General features: G+C 40.3%; 1 protein-coding gene across 1 annotated transcript in view; it reads left to right on the top strand.

Moving 5' to 3' along the window:
- SSH2 (slingshot protein phosphatase 2) overlaps window positions 1–24732 on the top strand; it is a 114685-nt gene that overhangs the window by 74760 nt on the left and 15193 nt on the right. The window contains exons 8-12 of the mRNA XM_042780500.1: window positions 5347–5440; window positions 5568–5696; window positions 16288–16334; window positions 19947–20093; window positions 23207–23407. Of these exons, the coding sequence (XP_042636434.1) occupies window positions 5347–5440; window positions 5568–5696; window positions 16288–16334; window positions 19947–20093; window positions 23207–23407 (618 nt within the window). The remainder of the gene's footprint in view (window positions 1–5346; window positions 5441–5567; window positions 5697–16287; window positions 16335–19946; window positions 20094–23206; window positions 23408–24732) is intronic.

Genomic DNA, 24732 nt, shown 5'->3' with positions numbered 1-24732 from the left:
AACTCTAAGCACCTGAGAGAGAGTGGGCACCTCCCAGAACACTGTTTTGTGCCACTCCCAACAGAAATACTCCAGGTGGACAACTTCAGCAATCAGGAGCTCCTCAGTTGCTCATAGAAAATCCCACCTTGGAGTTTACAAAGACTTATGGGTAGAAAAGCCACACTAAATAATTTACTACACCGCAGTGAGAAAGAAAAAACCCTTCCCGTTTTGCCTGATTTTATTGAGAAAATTTAGAAACTACAAGAAAGCTCATAAAAGAAAATAAAATCACCTATAATCTCTCTACATTAAGCAAAATTAGGTAAATGTAGGCAGTGGCACACTCGTAAGCAATGCTGTTGTTGATTCTGACTCATGACAACCCCGTGTGTGTCAGAATAGAACTGTACTCCATGGGGTTGTTAATGGCTGATTTTTCAGAAGTAGATCACCAGGCCTTATCTTTGGAGGCACCTCTAGGTAGACTCTTCCTGCCAGCCTTTCAATCAGTGGTGGATCTCATTAACCATTTGTACCACCCAGAAACTCCTAGCACATGGCAGAGTCTCATTAAATGTTACTTCTTAATATGTACAATATAAATCCAGTTTTAAAAGATGTATTTAATAAACAAATGTTTATCCCTTCGTAGAAAAAGAAACGGGAAGCTTTATGCCAGAGTTTGATAATGATTGTCTCTGAATAGAGTGACTTTTATTTTCTTTGTGTTTTTAGGTATTTTCTAAAATTTTTTCCTGAAATCAAGGGAGGAAGAGTGCGTGTGTTTGTGTTGTATAATCTTTTGTCCATTCCTTCTTCCTTCCTAAGTTGACTGGAAAAGCCTAAAAAAGAGTACTGAGATACAGGAGAATGTGTACCAAAATGGATCTACCTGCTCTACTGTGAAAAGCATTTATACTTGGAAAGTAGAAAAGAGAAGGTACATGTATGGTGCCCCCAGTGTATGACAAATGCTGAGCTGGACACTTCATACATGGTATCTCACTTAATCCTCATAAGAACCTCATGGGGCTTCCGGTAAGATGGAGGAATAGGCAGACAAGCGACTCAGCCCCTCTTCAAAAAAGAGAACAAAAACCAGTTGACAGAGATACAGAAGATAATCCTGGAGCCCTGAACTTTGAAAGGAACTATGCAGAAGTGTATTAGGCACCAACTAGTGGAAAAACCTGAATGAAAACAGTGAGTACAGAGACAGTCGGAGCTGCAGACTGTCAGCTACTCTAACGGGACCAACAGCCTGAATAGTTTCAAGTGGTGTTGGGACCTGAGAATTGACCTTAAGATCAACCCTGTTCACCAAGGGCTGCAGGGACGACTGCACTGGTGGCCTGTGACTAGGCCACAGCAAGGAGGGAAACAACCTGAGCTGTTGACTTTCCGCTGTCCGGAAGGTGTAGCCATTTTGAATGTTTACAAGTGGTCGCCATTTTGGATAGTTAAAGTGACCGAGGGCATAGCCATTTGAATCTTTACAAGTGGCAACCATTTTTGAGTTTAAAGTGATACCGTTCTCATTCAGATTCTAGGAACCTAAGAATAGGCTCTGTTTCCCAAGGTTAGCCGGGACATACGACAGTAAAGGAGACAGGTGGTGAGTGTATTGGTGTTGTCAACTAGTGACTAGAGGAGCACAGTACCCTGCTTGCATAGATAACATACAAAGGAAACAAAAATTGTGAGCAAGTCACTCCAACATACAATCACCAATTAAATATAAACACAAAAACATCACAAAATGCCTCGGAGACAACAGAGCATCACAGTCCACGCAAAAGAAGCAAGATAAAGCAGGAGAAACAAGGGACCAGGATACAAACCCAAAACACATCCTTGAGGAAGATGCAGCATTGGAACTCCCTGATAAGGAATTCAAAAGTATTATATTTAGGTATCTTCAATGAATTGAGAGAAAGATCAAGGAAAACACAGAGAAACTCTAGAACAATTTTGAAAGACAATACAAGAACAAAATAATAAATGAAAAATTAGAAATTATACAAAATCTACACACAGAAATCCAGCAGATTAATACTGAATTTTCAGAAATAGATAAGACATTGAAATGGGCAGAGGAGCAGAATTGAATCAATGGAAGACAGAATTAGGGAGATTGAAGACAAATACCTGAATACTTCTTTGGAAAGGGATAAATTAGAAAAAAGAGCAAAACAAAATGAAGAAAGCCTAAGGTTCATGTGGGATACCATCAAAAGGAATAACCTCTATGTGTAATCAGAATTTCAGAACAGGAAGAGACAAATAAAACCACAGAGAAAATTGTTGAAGATTTGTTGGAAGAGAATTTTCCTGGTATGATGAAAGATGAGAATATATCCATTCAAGAAGTCCAACAAACCCCAAACAGGATAGACCCCAAAAGAAAATCACCCAGACATATCATCAAACTCACCAAAACCAAAGACAGAGAACCATGAGAGCAGCACGGGAAAAACGAGAAGTTACCTACAAGGGGCAATCAATAAGACTAAGCTCAGATTTCTCGGCAGAAACCATGCAGGCTAGAAGACAATGGGATGGTATATATAAAACCCTGAAAGAAAAATTTCCAACCAAGAGTTATGTACCCAGCAAAATTGTCCCTCAAATATGATGGTGAAATCAGGATATTTCCAGATAAGCAGAAATTAAGGGAATTTGTTAAAACCAGACCAGCCTTACAAGAGATGCTAAAGGTAGCCCTTTGGACAAGGAAACAACAGCAGCCAACAGCAACTGACCATTAACACACATGATGACATAACCCAGAAATCAACCCAGCTATGGAAGTATCCATAGTAAATAAGCCTAAAAGATTGTAAACAGGGAACTAGAGACACCAACCAACAAATGAGGACAACTACAAACCAAAAAGAGGAAAAAAACTGTGTTGTTACAGAACTTCTAGATGGTAGGGAAGTCAAGACAACTACAAGATAGAACAGACTCTTCTAAACTTGGGAAGAAAACTATAAATCACAGGGTAACCTCAAAGAAAAATGATAAACCTTCACATCAAGAAAGAGGACCAGCATAAATATTCAGCAAATACTAAAACAATAGCAATGAAGGAAGTGATAACATGATTCATAAACAAAACGAGCTCAGCATAGAAAATTATACAGAACAAAGAAATCGACACCATGAAAAAGCACATGACAAAAATGACAGCAACAAATTCATATTTGCTGATAATTACTTATCTGGCAAGGAACTTATCTGTAAGACTTACAGCGGAAGAGTGGATGACCAAACTGTGGTACATACACATAATGGAATGCTATGCAGAACTAAAGAATAATGTAGAGTCTGCAAAACACCGCATAATATGGATGAACTTGGAGGACGTTATGCTGAGTGACATAAGTCAATCACAGAAGGACAAATATTGTATTAGTTCATTGTTGTGGAGGGTCAAGGAAAGGTTTATATATGGAGGGAAACTTTTTTGGTTGGTTGCCAAGGGTGGGTGGGGAGGGGAGGGAACACTGCAAAAAAAAAAAGGTACATTGACCCATGTCACTTTAGTTTTGTGTATTTCACTGTACGTATATTTTATTTCAATAAAATGCATTTAAAAAAAATCTTCATGGGACAGGTATTATAACTATACTCAGTTTACAGAAAAGGAAACAGAGGCTTGGGAAAGAAAAGAAATTTGTTCGAGGTCACACTACCAGTAAATAGCAGGGCTGGGATTAAAACCATCTATTCTTAAGCCACTCTGCCTCAAACTACAGTGAGGAAATGGAGGAAAGATTGCTAAACTAAGGAATCTAACCCATGCACACGAGTGCTGAAAGTTTACTTTTACTGATAACTTCTTTTTAATGGAAGACTCTAATATACAACTTTCTTCTCTTATCTATGGCTAGGGAAAATGGTAGAGGATATGGTTAAGAATTTTAATGCTAGTCAAGACAGAAAGAGCTCTCTCTGGTGGCGTAGTGCCTAAGGCATTTGAGTGCTAATCAGAAGGCTGGCAGTTCAAACCCATCAGCCACTCATCAGAAGGAAGGTTGGGCAGTCTACTGCCGTAGTGATACTGCCTCAAAAACCCAAGGAGGGGTCACTACAAATCAGATTCGACTCCATGGCAGTGGGTTTGGTTTTTGGTTTGTTCAAGACAGAGAGGAATGCCTTGGTTATTTAACAGGGAAATGGCACAGGTATTAGCTGTATTTTTCAGGGTTCATGGGAAACTTAAAGAGTACAACTGGTGGGAGCCTCAAGGTTGTGGGGTGAGAGCGTCCATCTTTGGAGATTACTGAAGCTATTTTTGTAGCCAATGATAAGGCTGTAGACAGCAAGGGCAGGCAGGATGCCTGAAGGCATAGTCTACTTCCGTCTCCAAATAAGGAGACACAGAGCAGACACCTTTCTTGAGTAGGTAGGAGGGAAAGATGAGACAAAGTGCTCTCTGTCAGCTTCACTCAAATTCTGTATCATAGGAAATAGTGCTTTCAGAGAGATGCACCCAGTTACATTCAACCAGTACCCTTCGAGTAATCGGAGAGTCAGCTACTTAGTTTGATTTCCTATTAAAGATCCAAAGGTAATTGTGTCTTTAAGACAAGACTGAGGGAAGCAGTGCGATGTCACAGGCAGAATGTGAAGCTGGCCTGAGAGTTGTGGCTCTCCTGCCAGTGTGTGTGATCTTCATCACATCATGGCAGTACACCTTTCAGCTGTTTCCTTCATCTGTAAAATGAGAGTAACGATTTCACAAAGATAGTGTTAAGAGCTTTTGTGAAAAGGAAAGCATTTTTGATGAAGTACTCCAAGTATGTGATCCCTACAGCTCATTTTGGGAGAGAATTTGCCTAATGAAGAGAGCAGACTCACTCTTCTCTCTTTACCATTTTCTAGAGCTACAGCAATGAATGAGCTGCATTGGGGCAATGTTTTAAGATACAGAAGACCCAGTTCCATAGTGGGTCATACCACGGGTCTGCCCAGCTTGATATCCTACCTAGCCCAGTAAATAGTACCCAGAGGTACTTGGTGGGAAAGTGTGACTATGGTCTTCCACTAAAGCATTATGCTCTGTACCAGATTTATCTTTACTCCTTCATGGGTCCATATACATCAGTGTACTTAAGAGCTTTTAGATATGAATAACCTCTTAGGTAATGATTCCTACATGCTTAAACTCGATACATTCTGTAAGTAAACTTTTAAAAATATCATTTCCTTTTGCCGTGGCTGCACAATGTAAGTTTGAAGTTTGAGGGTAGTAGATGCATGCCCTGCCAGTTTGAAAGTGTAATGAAAAGCACATTCATTAACTTAGTCCAATTCCTGCCTAAGAACAAAAATCACTGTTTCTTCTCTTCTCAGACCAACTGAACGTGAGCGAACGGAAAGACTAATTAAAACCAAACTAAGGGAAATTATGATGCAGAAGGATTTGGAGAACATCACATCCAAAGAGGTGAGGGACCTTGAATCTTCATGGTTGTGGGACTGAGAAGTAGAATAATGATAATTGTATGAAGCTAAAAATTACACATGCAGGTGGATTTTACAGAGGTTAGCACAGGATGTTATCTCTGTTTCAGATAAGAACCGAGTTGGAAATGCAAATGGTGTGCAACTTGCGAGAATTCAAGGAATTTATAGATAACGAGATGATAGTGATCCTTGGTCAGATGGATAGCCCTACCCAGATCTTTGAGCACGTTTTCTTGGTAAGTCTCAAGTCTCAGGGCTGCTTTATGAGCATGCGTTCTTGGTAAGTGTGAGGGCTGCTTTATGAGCTGAAGCTAGCCCATACTGACTCATGGGCGTGGACCATTAAATTTTACTAGATTTAGATAAAATTTAAATTCTATTAAAAAAAAGGGATTTTTTTAAAATGGTAATAAATACCAAAACTCATCACTTCCTAATTCTTTTCCTGCATTTTACTATTAATCTGTTTTTAAGATTATTTATGTCTATTAGATATTGGAAATAATAGATCATGGTGTGGTACTGCTCATCTCTTCTCATTCCTCATTCAGTGTTACCAGACTGGTGGATTGAAATTGACCGTGGTGGGAGTATATACAATAAAGAAATTGATAGATCCTATAAATCAGGCTTTTTTTTTTTTCCCCCCCTGTGATGGTTATGTTTTTATGTCAACTTGGCTGGGCCTGGTTGAGTGGCTGGGCAGCTGGATATAGTATTCCCCATGATGAGACTGGTAATCAACTCCATGGTGGAATCTACTGGGAGCAGCTGAGTAGCTGCCTTTGGGAATGTGGTCTGCTTCCTGTGTATAAGGAGAAGCTTTGAGAATGGTCTCTAGCCTGTGGCACACTTCGACCCTGCATGGAGCTGTGTCGTTGCTCAGCAGCCTGCCATGCTCTGCCAACCTTGGGACTTACAATGGACTTAATTAAGCTAATGGCCTGCCGTGTGGTTTGGTAACATCGGGACTGTGTCTTTTTACTTGTCAACCTTGGGGGCTTCCAGCCTCAGCAGCCAGCAGCTGTCTGAAGTGAAGAAATGCCTCTACCTCCAGCGGGAGGCAGAGCTGGACCCCAAGGTTGAGGGGCTTTCACCCAGCCCCTAGAGCCTGGCACTTTGAACTTGGACTTAAAGCCCCCAAATTGTAAGAATAAACTCCTGTTTGTTAAGGCCATACCATTTGTGGTATATTCTTGTCAGAGCAGCACTAGGTAACCAGAACATTCCCCTCCTGGAGAACTGGTTGTTGAATATCCTATCTGCTCTTCAGAATAATTTCTTGGGGCTGCCAAAACAAAATACCGAAAAGTGAGCGGCTTTAAAGAACACAAATTTATTTCCTCACAGTTCTGGAGACTATAAATTCAAAATCGAGGTGTCTACAGAGCTTTCTCTTTCTCTGTCTATTTCTGTTTGGCTCTAAGGGAAGATCATTTCTTGTCTCACACCTACTCAGTCAGGTATGACTTAAGTGATAATATCTTCAAATAAAGATGCTATTTCCCAAAACAATGTCACATTCACAGACACAGGGGTTTGGACTTCAACATGTCTTTTTGGGGTAACACAGTTCAGTCCATAACAATAAACCCACTGCTGTCGAGTCATATCCGACTCATGGTGACCCCTCCTTGGGTTTCTGAGGCAGTATCACTATGGAAGTAAATTGCCCAATCTTCCTTCCAAGGAGTGGCTGGTGGGTTTGAACCGCCAGCCTTTTGGTTAGCAGTCAAGTGCCTTAGGCACTATGCTACCAGAGCTCCTAAGTGAAAAGCAGACCAGTTCACAATACTTGCGGACAATGTATTAATAGGATGATGATCCTTTTGGGATTGTCTTGGACACATCTGCCAAATGTGTCTAAGGTTTGATAAATCTGAGCAGAGCAGGTGGAAACTGCTTATAAATGGAGAGACTTTTGGATATTTAAACATTTGCAACTTTGTAGCTGCATTTGAAATGCTCCAAATACTTTTGAGGTTACTAAGAAGACAATGACTTAATAATTGTTCTTCATGGTTCTTGATCATACAATGACCTGTAATTAGCCCAAGGAGACCTCTCTGACAGATGGATTAGAAAAGCTTCTAAAATCCTAAGACCTATTTTCTTCCCAAATGTTAAAGAGTTCTAGTTTTTATCTGTAGATGGTGGGAACAAGGTTACCAAGATAATTAAAATCAGTGGGGAACACCAAACCTTGTTTTTATTTCCTCTTCCCACATACTTTGACCAGAAATGCTAACAAGGAATTAAATTGATTGGTTTGAATTTCATTTCCTTTTTCTGATAAAGATATTTGTAAACGGTGAAATTATTAGAAGCTGAGAAACAGGAGAGAAGACGAGTATATGCACAGAAGCTGACTAATGTGGATCATCTCACCCTGAATATTCAGGAGTTGATTTCACTAGGCTTCATACTTTGTGCTATTGACAGCTCGTGCCTTGCGTTAACTTGCTGACACTCTATAGTATATGTGCTTGTGGAGTGATTCATAGTGGAGTGGTCTGCCATGTACGGCTGTAAAATTACTCATGAAAAGCTGTGAGCTGGTAGAGGAATTTCTTTTCCATCAATCTAACTTAACCAGTGTGCATTGCAGACTCTAGATATAGACCCTGCTGGAAAATGGTCATTGACCTTTCCATTTGTGAAGCTGTTATCTTTTGTGTATATGTGCTTTAGGTACAAGTTTACAGAGCATAGTTTGTTTTGCATTCAACATTTCATGTACATTTGGTTTCACTCCCCAGTTACCCTCCCTAACCCAAACCCACTCTCCTCCCTCCCCTTCCCAGTACCCCCTACCCCATGCACCGCATAGTTAGACACCTGTGTGTCCTGCATTTACTCCTTGTGAATGTTGCACCTCTGGTGCCCCGTGGTCGATTGCTTCAAGGGATGCATCTCTGTAGAGTATGTGGGTGTATCACCCTGGGTTGGGTGGTCTGCATGTACGTCTTATTTACTATTGGGCTGAGAGCCAGCCCCTGGGAGTAAGTTTTATTCCAAGCCTGAAGGGTATCTCAGGGCCATAGTATTGGGAGTCCCAACCAGTAATCCTTGTCATTATTGTGTTTTTGGATTTTGTTCCATGTTTTTCCTTCCACTCTATCCTGGATCTCCAGTTTTGATCCTTTCCCGAGTGGTTGGCATAGGTAGCTGGGCACCATCTAGTTCTTCTGGTCTCGAGGTCCATCATGTCCTAGGGCTGATTGCTTTCAAATATCCTTGTTTTTTTGCATTCTTCTTTGCTTCCAATGATAGGAGACCATTAGCTGCATCTCAGATGGCCGCTTGAAAGCTTTTAAGACCCCAGGCGCTACTCAACAATATAGGTTGTGGGACAAGATATTCATGTATTTTGTTGTGCCGGTTGAATCTGCTGGCCCCCAATACTATGGTCTTCAGTCAGTAGATCCGTTGGGTCTCTCTCCTACAGTGTGTGGCTGTCTATGAGGGATTGCTCTATGTCTGTCTTCTGTTGTTTCTGTAAGGACTGTGGGTATTTTGTATCACTGGTATCTGTGCAAGATTAGCCTTAGCTGAATCTATCCTTGGTCTAGAGTATAATCCTGTTCACTGACACCCCCCCCCCCCCAATCTGATCTTCTCAGATATTTATTTGTTTATCTGTAGCCTGGTGTTTAGTGTTAATGGTAATGCAGTGTTACCAATATACTGGTATTAGTCTCTGTCGTCTTTATCTTATGTGTACAATTCAGTGTCCTCCTTTCCCCAGTGCTATCATGGTGGTCACAGACTTTCCATACCATCCCTCCCCTTGCCCATCTCAGCATGTGGCCCCCAACTAGCCCAAAGTTCTCCCCTCCCCTTCCCTTTGTTACCTTTTGTGTATATTTCCACAGGGGTTCAAGTATTCTTTGCTTTTGTGTTGGAAAGAGTCTTTGTGTTTTCTATTGAAGATTTGTGTTACTCATTCAGATGAGCTCTGCTCCCAGTGTTTCCATGTAGCCTAATTTTTATGAAGGACAAATGCCTGTAGCCAGAAAGAGCACATGTTAGAAAGGGACCAGTGCCGCAAACTTGGAAGTCTTTCCCCCACTGAGCTTGGATTTTAATACTGTGTGACTATCAAATATAGTCCGTTTTTGACAGGTCAGCTTGTTTAATTCAGGCATACTTCTCTGTGTCTCTGAGATGCCACCCCCTCAAGGACTGCCTCTTCCATAGCCCCTCCTCAGATGATGTATTTTAGGATATGTTATGCTTGTTGTTAGTTGTCATGGACTTGATTTTAAGTCATAGCAGTCCCATGTGACACAGTAGAACTGCCCCAAAGGATTTTCTTGGCTGTAACCTTTATGGAAGCAGATAGCTGAGTCTTTCTCCCAGAGAGCCAGTGTCAGTGCAAACAGCCAGCCTTTCAGTTAGCAGCCAAGCACTTACCTGTTTGTGCCTCTAGGGCTCTTAATTTTAATAGTACGTTAAGCCCCCCCCAAAAAAATTGTCTGTCACAATGGGCTCAAAGATAGCAACAATTAGGAGGATAGCAGCGGACTGGGCAGTGTTTTGTTCTGTCGTCCGTAGAGTCGCTACAAGCCAGAACTGACTCAACGGCACCTAACAACAACAAAGCAAAAAAAAATCCAGTTCCCCAAAAATTAAGTTTCCTAATCAGTTATAAATGCACCCGTGTGTTTGTGCCACTACACACTACAGTCGTCCTGTGATTTCATGATTATCACACATATTCTTCTAGCTTGACTTTTTTCCTATTACAAAAATAATCCATGTTCATTGTAGAAAATTTAGAAAATGTTTTTATTAGGTGCTATAGAGTTAGAAAATAATAATGATAATAAATAGCATCTAATTATCACTGAGAGATAATCTCTGTTATCTTTTGTTATATAATATTACCCCTCAGTCTGTTTTCCTTTTTTAAATATTTATTTATGAACATATTTTTTAACAAAGGGAAATTTGTTGAGCTTCAGCTGTAATTCTGTTTTGTAGAGGATTGACATGTTCTTTCCATTGTGAATATTTTCCTTATTTGGGTAGAAGTGTTTCAAACTGGAGAATCCTAAAACGTAACTCTTGTCTAACGCAATAAGTACATGAGCAGGTTCTCTAAACATCTTACTGTGTGTTTGTCCTTGGTAGCTCCCTCCTTTTGTTTGCACGACCATGTCCTGTGTCTTCTCCAGTGAGTCTCTGCCCTGCTGGCTCTCCCAGCCATTAACACAGAAGAAAAGGATCTTATCCTGGCTGCAAGTGGTAGTGTTAATTTTCTGCAAAGTCATCTCATCTTGTGCGTAGCTGCCATGCCTGGAGCTCAGTCAGACTGTGTAAAGGGAGGCAGTGGGATTTCTTCTTCCCATTGGAAGATGGCTCAACTCTACAGTATCCTTGCACAGAGACCTGTTTATTTGGAACACTGCCCAACTGGTGTTGTGAGGGAACATTTAGAGCATAGCATAAAGAAAATCTACAGTGAGAAGAAAGGATTGGTCTCAAGCCAGTATATTTCCAGAAAAAGAGGTTCTTCCACACTCTTAAGAGTGTGCTACTTCCCTGAACCAGAAGCCTTTGTCCATCCCAATCTCCATATCGACAGCTACCTCTCCTGGAGGCTGTCTGATTTGGCTGAGAAAATGAAATGTGAATAGAGACCGTTTGCAGAAAAGCAGGCAGCTTTCTTAAATGAAAATAGGAACACAACAATTTGGATATACGACCAGTAATTTTACTTACGAATTTTAAAAAAGGCAGATGTTTTTACTGCTGATTGTTACTTTTTTCAAGATTTGACATTAAATATAATTCTTTCAAAATAGTGTTTCCTTCTCAAAGACAAATTCAGACCCAAATAGGTGATACTTTTTTAGTATAAATTCAAAGAAGCAGAGGGCATAGAGGATGTGTGAAGAGATGAGACAATAATCAAATGGGTTATTTTAATCTTATTCCTGATTGTTGTCCCTGAAAGAAAAGTTAACAAAGGGCTTGTGCCTGATAAGCACAGTAACGGGGCTTGCACTGTTGAGGCTGTTGGTGTGGTGTGATGAAGATATGGACAGAGATACCAACTCTTGGAGTTTTTATCAAGTTTTATTTATTTTAGCAGAACTCCCCCAGTACATAGCTTCCTTATTTGTCATAACTGTGTTCTCTTCCATTTTGCTTGGAACATTTGGACCCCAGAAAGACTATTTCCTCAGGGAAGTGGGGGACAGAGTGAATGATGGGAATTAATTAACTTGGGTCTGTGGAGGGCCCCGGGAAGCGAATATGCATGGCATTTGTATGTTTGTATTGAGGACAGAAGTTTAGTTATACCACAGGTTGGACCTAAGCAATCCTAGCCATAGCCCTAGTCACTTGGCATGGACTTCACTGAGTCTGTAGCCAGGGCTTTTATTTTGCCTCCAGACATGGGCCATTTCAGATTGTCAGATAGAACTCTGTCTGGAAAGGTAGATGAAAATGGAATATATGAACAGGTAGATGGATGTGGACTTTTCCCATCACGTCAGAGTTATTTCTATCTAACTGGACAGAGTTCAGCAAAAGATTTAGCTTTCTAAGTTAAGAAGTGGGGTGTTCACATTTCCCTGGCCACTTGCCTCTTAATGCTTGGCTTCTGTGTCCTTGAAGCCCTTTGTAGTTCTTGCCTCTTTCTTTGGTGTGGGAGTTAGTTTTCTAAGTTTGAGCACAAAACTTTCAGAACCTCCCATATATTTTGAGAGCAAGTAAGCTGAGCCCTGGGCTGTGAAAAGAAAAGTCAGTTTACCATCATTTACTGACCTTTTCATAAATGGAACTTCCTCACAGTATCCTTGAGATCTCCTCATTCAGCGGCCAGATTGCAGATCACTTTTAATACCGTGACAGTGCTTCCATGACACTTGACAGTTTTCAGAGTGCTTCATTTACTTAACTCATTTGATCATTCATTCAGCAAACATTTGTTGATCCTCTTTTTAGTGCAAAGCATGAGGCTAGGTATTTATGCAGTCTGATCTAATTCCAGAAGGAGGGAGTCATGAACCATATCAGATGCTCAGAGAATGCCAATGAAATAAGGATACAAAGGTGACCCTTGGAAATTAGGAGAAGTCATTAGTAACATTAGCAAGAATGATGAGGGCAGAAGCCAGAGTGCTGTGGATTGAGGCACATGAGAAATGAGGAAATAGGGAAAGTGACTATTTTGGTAGCATAGTGCCTAAGACACTTGACTGCTAACCAGAAGGCTGGAGGTTCAAACCCACCAGCCAGTCCTCAGAAGGAAGGTTGGGCAATCTACTTCCGTAGTGATACTGCCTCGGAAACCCAAGGAGGGGTCACTATGAGTCGGGTCCAACTCCACGGCACATAACAACAACAACAACAGGATATTATGCCTTAAAAAAAGTTTGGGAAAGCAGGAGGGGTCAGTGGGTGGGAGGGGCTGGATCTTAGGCTATGAAGAGAAGGAGAAAGAACAGTGTTTAGAGGAAGATTCTGTACAGAGAAAGAGTTTTTACATTTTAATATGGGAAAAACTTTAAATATATGGAATTTGATGAGAAAGTATCTATTAGATATATAGAACTGAGGTGAGAAGGGTGTCCCATTTTATAAATAAGGAATGTGAGAGCAGAGAGGTTAAGCAATTTGCCTAATGCCACACAATAAGGGGAAATTGAGACTTCAACCCATAGTCTCAGGGGTTCCACCAGTGTCTATCAGACTTGTAAGACTTTTTTTTTTTTTTTAATGCTTTTGTACATGGAGTAGTTTTGAATGAAAGAAAAGCAAAGTCCAAAAAAAAAGAAGTATATATAGTATAAGGAGCTCTGGTAGCATAGTGCCTAAGGCACTTGACTGCTCACCAGAAGGCTGGCGGTTCAAACCCACCAGCCACTCCTCAGAAGGAAGGTTGGGCAATCCTACTTCCGTAGTGATACTGCCTCGGAAACCCAAGGAGGGGTCGCTGTGAGTCAGGGCTGACTCAACGGCAAACAACAACAACTCTAGTGTAAGTAAGAAGTGGTAACAAATATGTATTTGCTTATATTTTTTTAATTATAACATGAGAAAAAAGCAGCAACTAAAGAAAATAGTTATCCATAGGGATCGAAGATACAGAGGTAGGAATGAGACTTCCCCGTTTACTTTCTTACAAATCTTTTACTTTGAATTATGTAAAAGTTTTGCTTGTTCAAAAACTTAAATCAAAAAGAATGGAGAAAGCACACCTACAATTGAACATGAACAGGAGCAGATGAATCCAAATACATATCAAACTGATAAGCCTCACAGAAAGAAATTAATTCAAGTAATTTTAAGCATACGATTCTACCCTTAGTGGAATATAAAGCTTGAAGATAGGCTAAGTGAACTAAGTCAGACACACAAAGACAGATATTGTATAATTCCACATATATGAAATGTTCAAATTGGGCAAATTCATGGAGACAAATTAAGGTTACCAAGGGCTTGGAGGTGAGGATAACGAAAAGTTATTTGTTAATGGGTACAGTTTTTATTTGAGATGATGTAATTAGTATCACTGAATGGCTAAAAAGGCTAATTTTTTGTTAGGTATATTTTACCACAGTTTTTAAAAATGTAATGATGGGTGTGCTGAGCAGAATACAAAATGGGAGTAGAGGACAACATAGGGTGAAAAGTTATTGTGAAACAGGGTATTCACATGGCTTCAGAGTATTACCCCATAGATTACCCATTAATTGTAAAGGAACCTTTACAATAGAGAGATGTGGCAGACACAGGTACCTTTACCAAGAGTTCAAGCTCAGCATGACAAACAATGGTGCAGACTGACGTTATGGCCTCCTGATATGATGCAATAGGAAGTAATATTCCCGCCAAAAATGTTTGACCTGATCTAATCATAAGGAAACATTCAAGATAAAGCCATGCCCAACCCAAGATGTGTGGCATTCTCCAAGATAATAGGCCTGGACTCTACAAAAATGTTAATATCATGAAAGCTTCCTCCCCTCGAAAAAAAGAGGGTGGACACTCTTCAAGATTAAAGGAGATAGAGACATAACAACGTAATACAAAGTGTGATCCTTGACTGAGTGAATATAAAAGGAATTTGGGGTCAACTCTAGAAATTTGAAAATAGATTGTGTATTAGATTATTACTGTACCCATGTTACGTTTCTTGCATATAATAATGGTGTTATATAGGAAAATGTTCTTAGAAGATACATCTCAGGTATAGAAGTGAAATGTCATGGTGCTCAAGTTATTTTCAAATGGTTCTGGGCAGGGAAAAAGAAAAAAAGCAAATGTGGCAAAATAAAAACAACTTGTGCTCTGGTGGTGCAGTGCCTAAGGCATTTGACTGCTCACCAGAAGGTTTGCAGTTCAGACCCACCAGCCACTACGTGGAAGGAAGACTGGGCAATCTACTTCCCTAAAGATTTACTGCCTCTGAAACCCAAAGGGGGTTGCTATGAGTCAGAATTGACTCAATGCCAGTGAGTTAGGGCTGGTGTGTGTGTGTGTGTGTGTGTGTGTCTTCCAAATAATCTGTAGAACCTCTCCTTCGCCCCCCAAAAAATGCTTTTCATCCTGTTCTTCAAATTCTGCGTGTCATGTTTTCCTTTGTTTGACAGAAACTGCTGTTGCACTCTCTCCCACCCCCATTGAGCCTCCCAACTCCTAAATGCAACATAATATACTAGAAAGGGGAGCTCTGGTAGTGTAGTGGCTAAGGCACTTGACTGCTCACCAGATGGCTGGTGGTTCAAACCCATCAGCCACTCCTCGGAAGGAAGGTTGGGCAATCCTACTTCTGTAGTGATTGTTGTTGTTGTTGTTATGTGCCCTCGAGTCAAACCCGAGTCATAGCGACCCCTCCTTGGGTTTCCAAGGCAGTATCACTACGGAAGTAGGATTGCCCAACCTTCTTTCCGAGGAGTGGCTGGTGGGTTTGAACCAGCCGTCAGTGATACTGCCTTGGAAACCCAAGGAGGGGTCGCTATGAGTCAGGGCTGACTCGACAGCACATAACAACAACAACAATACTATAAAGAACATGGGCCTTGGGATCAGATCTAAGTTTAATTCATAATAATATTACTTTGTTCATTCAACAAATGTTGATTGAGACCTGCCAATTGTCAGATTCATAGTAGAGAAGAGACCTCATCCCTTCCCTCCAGGAGCTGATAGTGAAGGAGATAGTAAATAAACACATTAATAAATATATAAGCTGTGATACGTGTGATGGAGGGAAGAATTTGGAGTCCTAGAAGCGAGAATAACAGAGGATATCTAACAAGTTAGAGGGTGGCCAAAGATGCCTCTCCAGCTCTGTGACCTCAAGCAAAAAACATTTGAATTTTCACATGGGTAGATCCAGTCATCAGAGTGATCAGTCGTGGGAGAACAGAAGGGCAGTGTTTGCACAGGGAGAAATAGCTCAGGGGCAGGAATGCATAGGAAAGGACACAGGGAAGAGGTAACTGCAGGGAGGAAATGGGAAGAGAACTGTTACATTGTGGGGAATTGCAGTCAATGTCATGAAACAAAATGTGTATGGAAAATGAATTTGCTCTGTAAACTTCCACCCATATCACAATAAAAATTTTTTTTTTAATTTGAATTTTAAGAAGTTTGGTTTTCTCATCTATAGAAGTGAAGGTAACTTTCTTACTCTATTGTTTCTGAAAACTAAGTATAAAAAATTCCCTCCTTTAAAGGAACTCTGTGGGTGTTATCGGTCTTTCTAGAAGCACTGCCTCTTTCTTCACAGGTTCTCCTTTTCAAGTGCTGTATTTGGGTAATTTGCTAGTAATACCCTCTAACTTTGTCTTTTCTGCCTCTCAGGGCTCAGAATGGAATGCCTCCAACTTAGAGGACTTACAGAACCGAGGGTAAGCACCCAGAACGATGGCTGACACCTCCATGTGGCTTATCTTTACATTTTCCAGGCATAGAGATAGTGATGAGTGACTTTAATCTTAAGCCTTGCTTCCAGTTGCTTCAAATCAAGTGAAATCTAGTAAAAATGAAAATAGCTATTCTCTCTATCTCCCAAGAAAGAACAGCTGTTTTATTGGAAAATTCTTTAAAAACGAATGTGTAAGTCTTTGATGCCATTTAAAATCAAATGCACCTGTCAATTCTTGTTTTTATATTAAGAATATACTGTGAACAAAATGTGGTACATGCATATAATAGAATACTACTCAGCCAGCAGGAAAAAGGAAGTCTTGACCCATGCTACAGTATGGATGGAGCTGGAAGGCGTTATGCTGAGTGAAATAGTCAGCACAAAAGGACAAATGCTGTACGGCCTTACTTACATAAAAAGACAAGAAAAGACATACGTATAGAAAACTCACTTTATCGGTGGTTACCAGGGGTGGAAGGGAGAGGGGAAGAGAGAGGGAGTTAACAATGATGGAAATCCTCATCAATTCAGGGTGAGATTGCATGGCCGATTATTGTAATTGTTGACAGAGTTGTACATTTATAAAAAGTTGAATTGGCAAAAGTTGTGTGATGCATATACAACAGTGAGGCTGCTTACCTACAGCCGAAACCTCCTAGGATTTGGTTTCTTGGTTTGGAGGCGTAGGGTCATAGTGTCATAGGACATTCCAGTTAATTGACCTACGAGTGCTTCTATTCTACCTCCTCATTTGATGCTTAATGCCTGGGGTCTTAAAAGCTTGGAAGCAGCCATCCAAGGTATAATAAGTGGTCTCTTTTTGCCTGGAACAACAGAGTCAGAAAGAGACAGGAATAGGGGTGGGATACTAATTTCCTCCCTAAACAGCTTCTTCCACTGCCATGAAACCAGAGAACTATATGGTACCTGGCTTCTATTACTTTATCTTTTGATCAAAGATTCCATAGAAGAATCCTGATCAAAAAGAGGACAATGTAGAATAGAATTTCAGATTCTCATGGACTCCAGACTTCTTAGAGTTGTAGAGGTTGGATGAAGCCCTGTGAAACTATTGCTCTGTGATAATCTTTAAACCTTAAACCAGAAACACCCCTGAAGTCTTCTTAAAACCCAATAATAATTTAGCTTAACTAGTGAAAAAGGTCTGCCTTGAGCATTGAGCTCTTTTAAGATCTATATGGGATCAAACTGACAGCAGCAATCGATAGGTTAGATAGGAACCTTATAGAGGGCAGTGATTGGATGATAATGAGGGAGGAGCAACTCAGAAAAAGAGCGCGAGAATGGTATACAACCTCAAGAATGTAATCAGTGCCATTAAATTATACATGTAGAAACTGTTGAATACATACTGTGGATGATTTAAGGGCTTTTCAAATATAATTTGACAGCCGGGCTGTTGGCACCCAGTCTCCTGACTTTAGAAGCTAACCCCAAGTAAAGTGCTATTCAGTACAGAGTCATTTAGTGTTGAGATGGCAAAGAAATTTCAAGGAGTGCCACTTCCTGTGAGCAGTGCTGCTCAGAGGTCTGAGATGGAAAGAGTTGGGAAGCTCTGTCCTGTTTGCATATCCATTACTGAAGTATAGGGTTGGGAGGTAAGGGGTTGTTTTTATTTTAAATAAGAGAAGTGTGCTTGCTTTAGGGCAGGTTATAATGATTTTCTTGAGACATAATTCATAGTTCACCCATTTAGAGTATAAAATTCTGTGGTTTTCAGTTTATTCACAGAATTGTGCAATCATCACCACAATCGATTTAGAATATTTCTTCTCCCAAAAAGAAAAATTTGTACCCTGTAGGCATTATTTTGTCACCCCCGTGTCTCCCTTCTTCCCAGCCCCTGGCAACCACTGACTGATTTTCGGTCTCTATAGATTTGGGCCGACTCGACGGCAAATAACAACAACAACAACAACAACATAGATTTGCCTGTTGTGAAGATTTAATTTAAATGGAGTTGTATAAGATACAGCCTTTTCAGGCGGACTTCTTTTGATTAACATGTTTTCAGCATTTATTCACATTGTAATATTTATCAGTACTTCATTCCTTTTTTTATTACCAAGTAATATTCCATTATGTGGCTCTGCCACATTTTATTTGTTTTCTCATCAGTTGATGGATATTTGGGTTGTTTCTACTTTTCTATTAACAGTTAACGCTGCTACGAACACTTGCATATAAGATTTTGTCTGGACATGTTTTCCTTTCTCTTGGGTAGATACCTAGGAGTGGAAATGCTGAGTCATGTGTTTAAACCTTTTGCGGGAAACTGCCAGACTGCTTTCCAGAGCATTTGCACCATTTTACAGTGTCATCAAGTGCTTGCTTTTTAAATTAAAAAAAGAAAAGAAACACCTTTCTAGTAATGGGCTTTAATGCTGCTAAGTTAAAACATTTTCAAATCACATCCCAGGAAAATTTTGGCCATCTGACCTTAACCTCGTAGTAGGCTAGGTAAGACTGTTTCTGAGGTCATTTTTTAACTTCAGTGATTGGATTTATAGAACCCCACATGTAGAACTGAGGAAGAAATAGCTTCTTCAGAGAGAAATGAGTGAATCTGTGTTGTCTGGTTGGGATAACTTGAGTGATATCTGAGTCCACACAGTATTGAGAAAAGATAACCCATTGGTAAATTAAACCCAAGCATTTATTGCAATTGGGTGGTGAGAGATTAGCAGAAGGAATTTTTCATACAGAAACTCTGTTCGGCAAGCTTCTTGGTACGGGAGAGCCCTCAGACACATCCACTGCCATAGCAGCCAGGAATGCAACCAGATAAAGCTAAGGCAGGTTGAGAGAGTTTTAAGTCCAGCTTCCCTCTTGTAAGTCCAGCCCTGGCCTCCTTTGCCTTCAGTGTAGTTAAGAGAGAGTAATAAACAAAGTCTGACCTGACAGTCTTGACAATTAGAAAGGTAGGAAGGTTTTTTTTTGTTTTGTTTTGTTTTTTGAGGGATGTCAGTCGTCTGATTTTATACAAATGACTTCCAAAAACAAATTGTATTTCTGGTAATTTCAGTGACAGAGAACTTACCAAATTATGGGCCTTAGGTTGAGTCTTGGGAGCTCTGGTAGCATAGTGCCTAAGGCACTTGACTACTAACCAGAAGGCTGGCGGTTCAAACCCACCAGCCACTCCTCGGAAGGAAGGTTGGGCAATCTACTTCCATAGTGATACTGCCTCAGAAACCCAAGGAGGGGCACTATGAGTCAGACCTGACTTGACGGCACATAACAACAACAACAACAGGTTGAATCTTTGGAGTAAAACATGAGGCACGTTTTCAAGAAACTATCAAGTATGAGATTGTGTAACTACATAAACTGAAAAAGGAATGTAAATGTTCAACTTGACAAAAGCTTTTCTCTCAATAACTCTCTGGTGTCCAGGTATGCTCAGGACTCTGTTATATAGTCTTTATGTTAAGTAAGTAAATCCTCTTAGTTGTGTTTTTGTTTCGTTTTGTTTTGCTTTTAATTTTAGTATTTAAATAAGTAAATCAGTGCTGGGAATTGGATTTAGCCTAAATAGCAGAGGATATATTCTCCCTTGTTTTCCTTGCAGGGTGCGATACATCTTGAATGTCACTCGAGAGATAGATAACTTTTTCCCAGGAGTCTTTGAGTACCATAATATCCGGGTGTATGATGAAGAGGCAACGGATCTCCTGGCCTACTGGAATGATACTTACAAATTCATCTCTAAAGCAAAGTGAGTGGTGTGTCCCGCACACATAGTCTGACCTTTGTTGTTTGTGCACCACACATGGTGGTGCTCAGGAAAAAGGAGGTAAAGAAAAAACGGGATCCGAAATTTTTCTAATTCTAGGGGAAAGAATACTAACAACTTAGTATTTTTCCTTTAAGTAAAAGAGTCTCCAAGAAGAATGTGACTAAATATTGGCTATGTCCGTTGAACATAAAATTAGAGGAAAGAGACTTAAATGGCAGCAAGAGAAATAGAAATAAGAGAAGCAGTTTTAAATGAAATTCTTAAGTTGCCAATGGAGAGATTTAAAAATTATGTAATAGAAATTATTCCATAAAGGTACAATACTGTGCCCTCTTCTTTGAAGACAAGGAGAGAAACTGAGTAGGCTTTGGAAATCTTTTCCCATTCTTTTACTTTATTTTTATGATACTGCAAATGAAATTTTCCTCTGGGTTTTCTGTTGATGTTTTAATTGGCCCCCTTGGTGTTAACTATTTAGTGTTAATTGAGTGCTTAGCATGTCAACACTGCATTTGTTAAGGCCCTGGGGATTTCCTTACCCATCTTATTTACTCCTTCACTAAAAGGAACCACAAATGAGCCTGGTGGCCATGCTTCCCTTCAGGGGGTACCACGTTCAAACTGTCCCTGGTAGATGAGAAACACTCCGTTTTTTGATCTTCCTTCAAAGAGTGATTCTACATCTCTTGTAAGAATCGTCATAGTCAGGACATTTTTCCTTTTAGTTATCCCGAAGCATGCATGCTGTATCAGGAACTCATTCCTTCGGTCTCTAACCAGCACCTGAAAGAAAGAACATTTCATGTTATTGAGCCTGTTACTAAATTATTCCCAGTAATAGTACTTTCATGGCTTGCTTACGGTGTACCAGGCATTTTACCTGCATTATCTCATGTAATCTTTTCCAAAACTCAGAGAGGCAGATACTGTTATACTTCTGTTCAGATGAGGTTCAGAGAGGTTAAGTAAGAGTGTGACGATAAAGCTTAAACCTAAGATCATATCTCACCTCAGAGTCATCCATCAAGTTTTTGGGAGTAGTCTAGTTCCTTGAGGAAAGGGGCACTAGCCTTGAGGAAAGGCTACGCCATTTGTTAGAGTCCCAGCCAGAAAGGCTAGAGTTCAAGGTGAAGACCCAGTCCCAGTGGGGAGGATTTCAGCAGGGTAATGATTAGCTTTCATAAATGCCACGGTGTAGCATTTAAAGGAAGTGCTCACTCCCAGCTGCTGACCTACACTTACAGAAGCCTGAAAGTGAGTACTTGCTTAAATATTGCACCCTGGGCACCTCAAGGGTCTGACTCTAATGAAACCCTGAAATCAAGACCCTAGCTACAAGTCAGTTTAGGATTCCTTAGTGATACCAGTATTGCTTAACCTGAAAGAGTAGAATTGGGTTAGGTAAGAAATAATTTCAGATCCTTTATTATATAAGTTAGACATTACCCACTAAAAAGCTCTGTTCCAAATGTGCTGAAGAGTTTTCATGGTAGTGGATTATATTTGTCTTAGGGTTGGCCATGTCTGAGCACCTTCCATCCTGTAGGCATTGACCTGAAATTTGAGGCATTAAAGTTGTCAGAGCTTGAAGGGAAAATACAGAGCACATATCTAAACGCCCATCTGATGAGTCACTGTGCCTTGGCTTCCTAACTGCAGTCTCAATGAACACCCTTTGGTGCCAGAAACAAAACAAGAATTTGTTTCCTAGTCCTCTGGGATAATCTGAGCACACAACAGCACCCATCCCAACCTTAGGACACAGAATTGTATACCTAATTGATAGGCAGGAGGTTAATCGTACCGTTCCTTTGAGACTGAATTATTCCCAACTGCTCTCTGCATGCCTGTAGTTTATCTGATTTGCTCACTTTGGCACTTAACCTCCTTGCTTTGGTATTAACTCTTTCATGCATCTGTATTTCCAGCAACAGGTTTATAAGCCTCTGGAAGGAAGCTTGTCTGCCATCATACAGTGAGCGAGTGAATGGCTAGAAGATTTTCCCTATTATGCTGACTTGCATGTTTTTTGACTTATGGGAATAGCCAGCCACTTAGGGAAGGATTCCAAAGCCTATCTCACTAGTGATAAGAGTAACAGTTCTTTTCCAGATTTTAAACTGCTGTTCCTACTTAAGCAGCTGGTCTCTTAAATTAATCAGCCGGTCCAGAAGGTTGTTCCTACATTCAGCAGATATTTGAAGGCCTACTATGTGCCAGAAACTTTATTATTAGCAGAATAAGCATCATATCCAAGGTAACGAACTCTGGCATGTTGAGACTGAGAGGTTTTGTTCTGGGTTTTTATTTTTAAAAAGTATCTTTGCTTTCTTTTGCTTCCACCTCATTCAAAACAAAACAAACCAAAACAAAAAACCCAGCAGCAACAACAGGTAGTTCTCATTCATTCTACCCTCATCACTGAGGAAGGCATGCAGTGAATCACACGCTTACATCCAACTCTACAGGATGTATAGTCAGTCCCTAGATAGGACACTGGTTGTGTGTTGTGAAAAATAATATCCAGGGCTATCTCTGAGTGGAAAAAAGGGTTAGTTTCATTTGCTTTGTGCTTTCCTCTAGGGACAGAATCCTTAATGGAACTTGAACTGGAAGCAGCTCAGAACATTTAAATAAATCAGATGAATCACTGCCACACCTGTAACTCAAGAGTGCCAGCTATGACACATGCTTCTGGGGTTCTGAGGGGACTGGCTTCCCGCACACACAAAATGAGATCTTTGCATTTACCATGTTAAATTATAATTGTCTTTCTCCTACTGGATCCTACGCTTTAGGGCAAAAGCTATGCGCTACTTATCTTTGCATCTTGGCACCTTGCACGTTGTCTGACACATGGTAGATGCCTGGTAAATGTTTGCTAGATGTTGTTTAAGAGTACACTAGAACTGCCTCTCCCCACACAGTTTGATTATAGGTGTATACTAACATACCAAGGTAGAGAGGATTGCATAGCAATACAATGGAAGGGCAAGACTAAGAGACTTGGAAAAAATTCATAATCCAGTTTTTAAAATATTGCTGTCTGTTGTTTTTTTTTCTCTGTTCTTTACTTTGATTCCCCAAACTAGGAAACATGGATCTAAATGCCTTGTACACTGCAAGATGGGGGTGAGTCGCTCAGCCTCCACCGTGATCGCCTATGCAATGAAGGAATACGGCTGGAATCTGGACCGAGCTTATGACTATGTAAAGGAAAGACGAACAGTGACCAAGCCCAACCCCAGCTTCATGAGACAACTGGAAGAGTACCAAGGGATCTTGCTGGCAAGGTGCGTCTTTAAGGGACTTTCCCAAATTCTCCCTCTGTCAAGGCTGTCTAAGACAAGTTGAAAATCCCTTCTTTGCAGCTAGTTCCCAGCCTAATTTGGACCTGGTGCTTTTTAGAAAACGGACTTCCTCCTCTATCAATCCAATTTTTAAAAAACAAATATATGTATTTAAGATTAGTGTGGACCCATGGAGTCATCTTTAAATAACAATTAGCTCAGCTAGTAAAGAATGTTTGCTTTAAGCAGTGTGCTCTTTTAAACAGTTATCTATATGAAATCAAATTGATGACAGTAACTCTAAAACTCAGAGGAGGAGTGTAGAGGACACAGTTTAACATAATGTTGGTGAGACAGCACAGATAGGTAGAACGGTGACACAGCGCAGAGAATGTAACCAGGATCACTGACTGGCACGCGTGAAGAATGTTGAATGAGTGTATGTTTTCTTATGTACATGTTCACCAAATATTGGACCAAAAAAAAAAGGATTTGTGTGGAAAATTAAGCATTTAATCTTTCAGGTAAAACTAAAGGGTGAAAATACTATTCCCTTTATTTAAGTTCTCAACTAGGTGTAATTTTTAATTAACACTTCTCAGTATCTTATAAGCCAAATACAATGCCTTATCAAAATGGGTACCTAAACCAAACCCACTGCCATCAAGTTGATTCCAACCCATAGTAACCCTATAGGACAGAGTAGAACTGCCCCATAGGGTTTCCAGTGCTGTAAATCTTTATGGCAGCAGTCTGCCACATCTTTCTCCTGTGGAGTGGCTGGTAGGCTGGAATTGTCAGCCTTTTGGTTAGCATTTGAGCACTTTAACCTCTGCACAGCCAGGGCTCCTGAAAGTAATGCTAGTTTTACTGAAATTCTTGGAAATTCTTTGAACCATTCTTTTTTAAAAAAGAAAAAAAGCACCTGCTGCTTTGGGCATTACTTTTTTCAGTGCTCAGTTTTACAGAGCCCTTTCAGGTATTTTTGATCACATGACAAACCAATAGAATTGAGGTGTATATATAACCCCATTTAAGGTATGAAGGTACTTTCCAGAAACAACTTTTTTTGTTTTCTTTTTAAAAATCTTATTAACCAGCGTTACATATGTTGTTGTTGTTATGTGCCATTGAGTTGGACCTGACTCATAGCGACCCCTTCTTGGGTTTCCGTGCTAAAACGGCAAGGAAGGCCACATGTTCTGACCTCCTCTAATCCCACAAGAGGAAGGCAGGATTACCAGCAGTAACCCAAGGCCTATTACTGCAAGGCCAGACATGCTGCCTCCCTCCAGCCCTTTCACCAACCGTTCCTCCCAAAGCACCCA

Source organism: Orycteropus afer, unplaced genomic scaffold (assembly GCF_000298275.1).
Source record: "Orycteropus afer afer isolate SDZICR_OR568_19922 unplaced genomic scaffold, OryAfe1.0 scaffold00042, whole genome shotgun sequence".
Classification (NCBI taxonomy): domain Eukaryota; kingdom Metazoa; phylum Chordata; class Mammalia; order Tubulidentata; family Orycteropodidae; genus Orycteropus; species Orycteropus afer.
Note: the sequence above shows the minus strand (reverse complement) of the source record. Positions and strands in the feature narration are given on the sequence as shown.